The 1,852-nt window shown below is 36.1% G+C and overlaps 1 protein-coding gene across 1 annotated transcript; it reads right to left on the bottom strand.

The window, feature by feature from the left end:
* Positions 1-452: 452 nt before the first annotated feature.
* LOC128176128 (uncharacterized) lies at positions 453-1,483 on the bottom strand. The gene is made up of 2 exons (XM_052842208.1): positions 1,467-1,483; positions 453-1,284 (listed from the first exon to the last, which is right to left on the bottom strand). The coding sequence occupies exons 1-2, from the start codon at positions 1,481-1,483 to the stop codon at positions 687-689; spliced, it is 615 nt and encodes a 204-aa protein (XP_052698168.1). The 3' UTR covers positions 453-686.
* Between the last annotated feature and the right edge of the window lie 369 nt (positions 1,484-1,852).

Here is a 1,852-nt window from a genome sequence, read left to right on the forward strand (position 1 = left end):
CACTAGGTTGAGATAGGGCATGCAATTAATTTCTGAAAGATGGGTCAATGGTTACATATTGGTGCATGATCTTTATTAAGATCCTTTATTTGCTGGCACACACAAAGACACTATCCTCCCTTAAGAGGGCTGAATGATTGCGGCCATTTTTAGACTCTAAAGATCTCCTTGAGAGAAGAGTTATGTGTACATATAAAGAAAAATGTTTAAATTTTATTGATAAAGTATATAATCAAAAACTGGCCACAATCATTGAGCCCTCTTAAATGGTAGATCTGATGGATAATTTGTTGACCAATGAACTCAATGCAATATACACTTCCAGTACATTTCAAAATGAATTAATGCAGATAATTACTATTATAGTCAAGTTGAAAAGCTTAGTAAATTGAATGAACCAATTTCTGTTGTCTTTTAAAGAAATTAAGACCTGTATATAACTTCACCTTTTTATTAATCAAATGACAAGAATTGTTATAAGCATGAAAAACAACTTAATTATTCTCAATCCATAGAAAATGATTATCAAGTGGTTTAAGTATCACATATCTTGAGCAGTTCAAATATGAAAACATGAAATGCAGCACCATAAGAGAAATATTAAACAGTAACATTTGATATATAAATTATTTAAAACTAGTGTGACACATTTCAACAACACAGTCAGCAAGCACTGTAAATGGGATTCAGTTGTTGTTCTTTGACTTCAGTGCCTGGCGTAAACTGTCACTCTGTTTGCTGGTCCTTCCACTAAGTTTGTTGCGGAGAACTCGTGCAGTGGCAAATCCTCGAACAGTCAGAAATACACATATAAAGTCCTCTAAAAGTGGTGACAGGTCTCTCTCTGAATTTTCACCGAATAGCTGCTTCAAATAATGGTTCACCATGAAAGACTCCATCATGGACTCCTTAACTTTGCAACTGATGGTGCTTTGGCTATAGTCCGGAATTTTCCTGATGACGATTTCCAGCTCCCGCACAAGCAAATAGAAACTGTCAGTTGGTCTCAATAGGCCCCCGCGACTGTTTTTCCTCAACCATGCATCAAACTTGGTCACAAAACTCGAATTCTCTGCTTTACAGGACAGTTTTTCCAATAGCTGAAGTCTCCCCTCTCGATATGCTGAAGTCATTCGCCGGCACTTTTTCTTTAGATTGGCCACGATGAATCCTGAGATGTAGTAGAGGATTTGCTGGTCCATGGTCGAAATCTGGTCAGCAAGTGTGTTGGACGTTGTCCTGTTTTCTTGCAGAAGACGTCCAAGAATTTCGGTATATACGTCCCTGAAAAAAATAACAGATTGTGAATTTTCATCTCAAAATTCAAAGCAGGGTCTAATTAGAAACATATCATATATTCTTGTACAGAAGACTCCAAATGTAGTCATGAATACCCTGTAGACATAACTTCAAGTAAATAAAATTGTATACTTCAGACTTATGAGTTAAAACATGACTTTAATAACTTTACGATGCCTATCATTGTATCATTAGAGAGGTTTAGCAGACCAACGGGTACCCGGTACATGTACTTGTACATGTAGTTTACAAGTTAGAACTATGCGTACCATTCTACCAGTTCACATAATTTTTCTTGTTTAGCAGTTATGATGTGTACTTAAATTGTCCTTGTTAATGTTTTAAATGTAATTTTTTATTCTCTTTTTTTAATCTGACTACTGGCAGTACTGGTGTGCGATCAGTTCTCGCCGAGGACCATTTCTTGCTGGTGCACTGTTACATCATATTTTCGTATATAATTTTATGTGCTGATAAAATGACGTAACAATGCACTGGTGAGAAATAGTACTCAGCGAGAGCTGATCGCACGCCAATATTGATTAATTACAGA

This window comes from Crassostrea angulata, chromosome 1 (genome assembly GCF_025612915.1).
Source record: "Crassostrea angulata isolate pt1a10 chromosome 1, ASM2561291v2, whole genome shotgun sequence".
In the NCBI taxonomy this organism is placed as follows: Eukaryota; Metazoa; Mollusca; class Bivalvia; order Ostreida; family Ostreidae; genus Magallana; species Magallana angulata.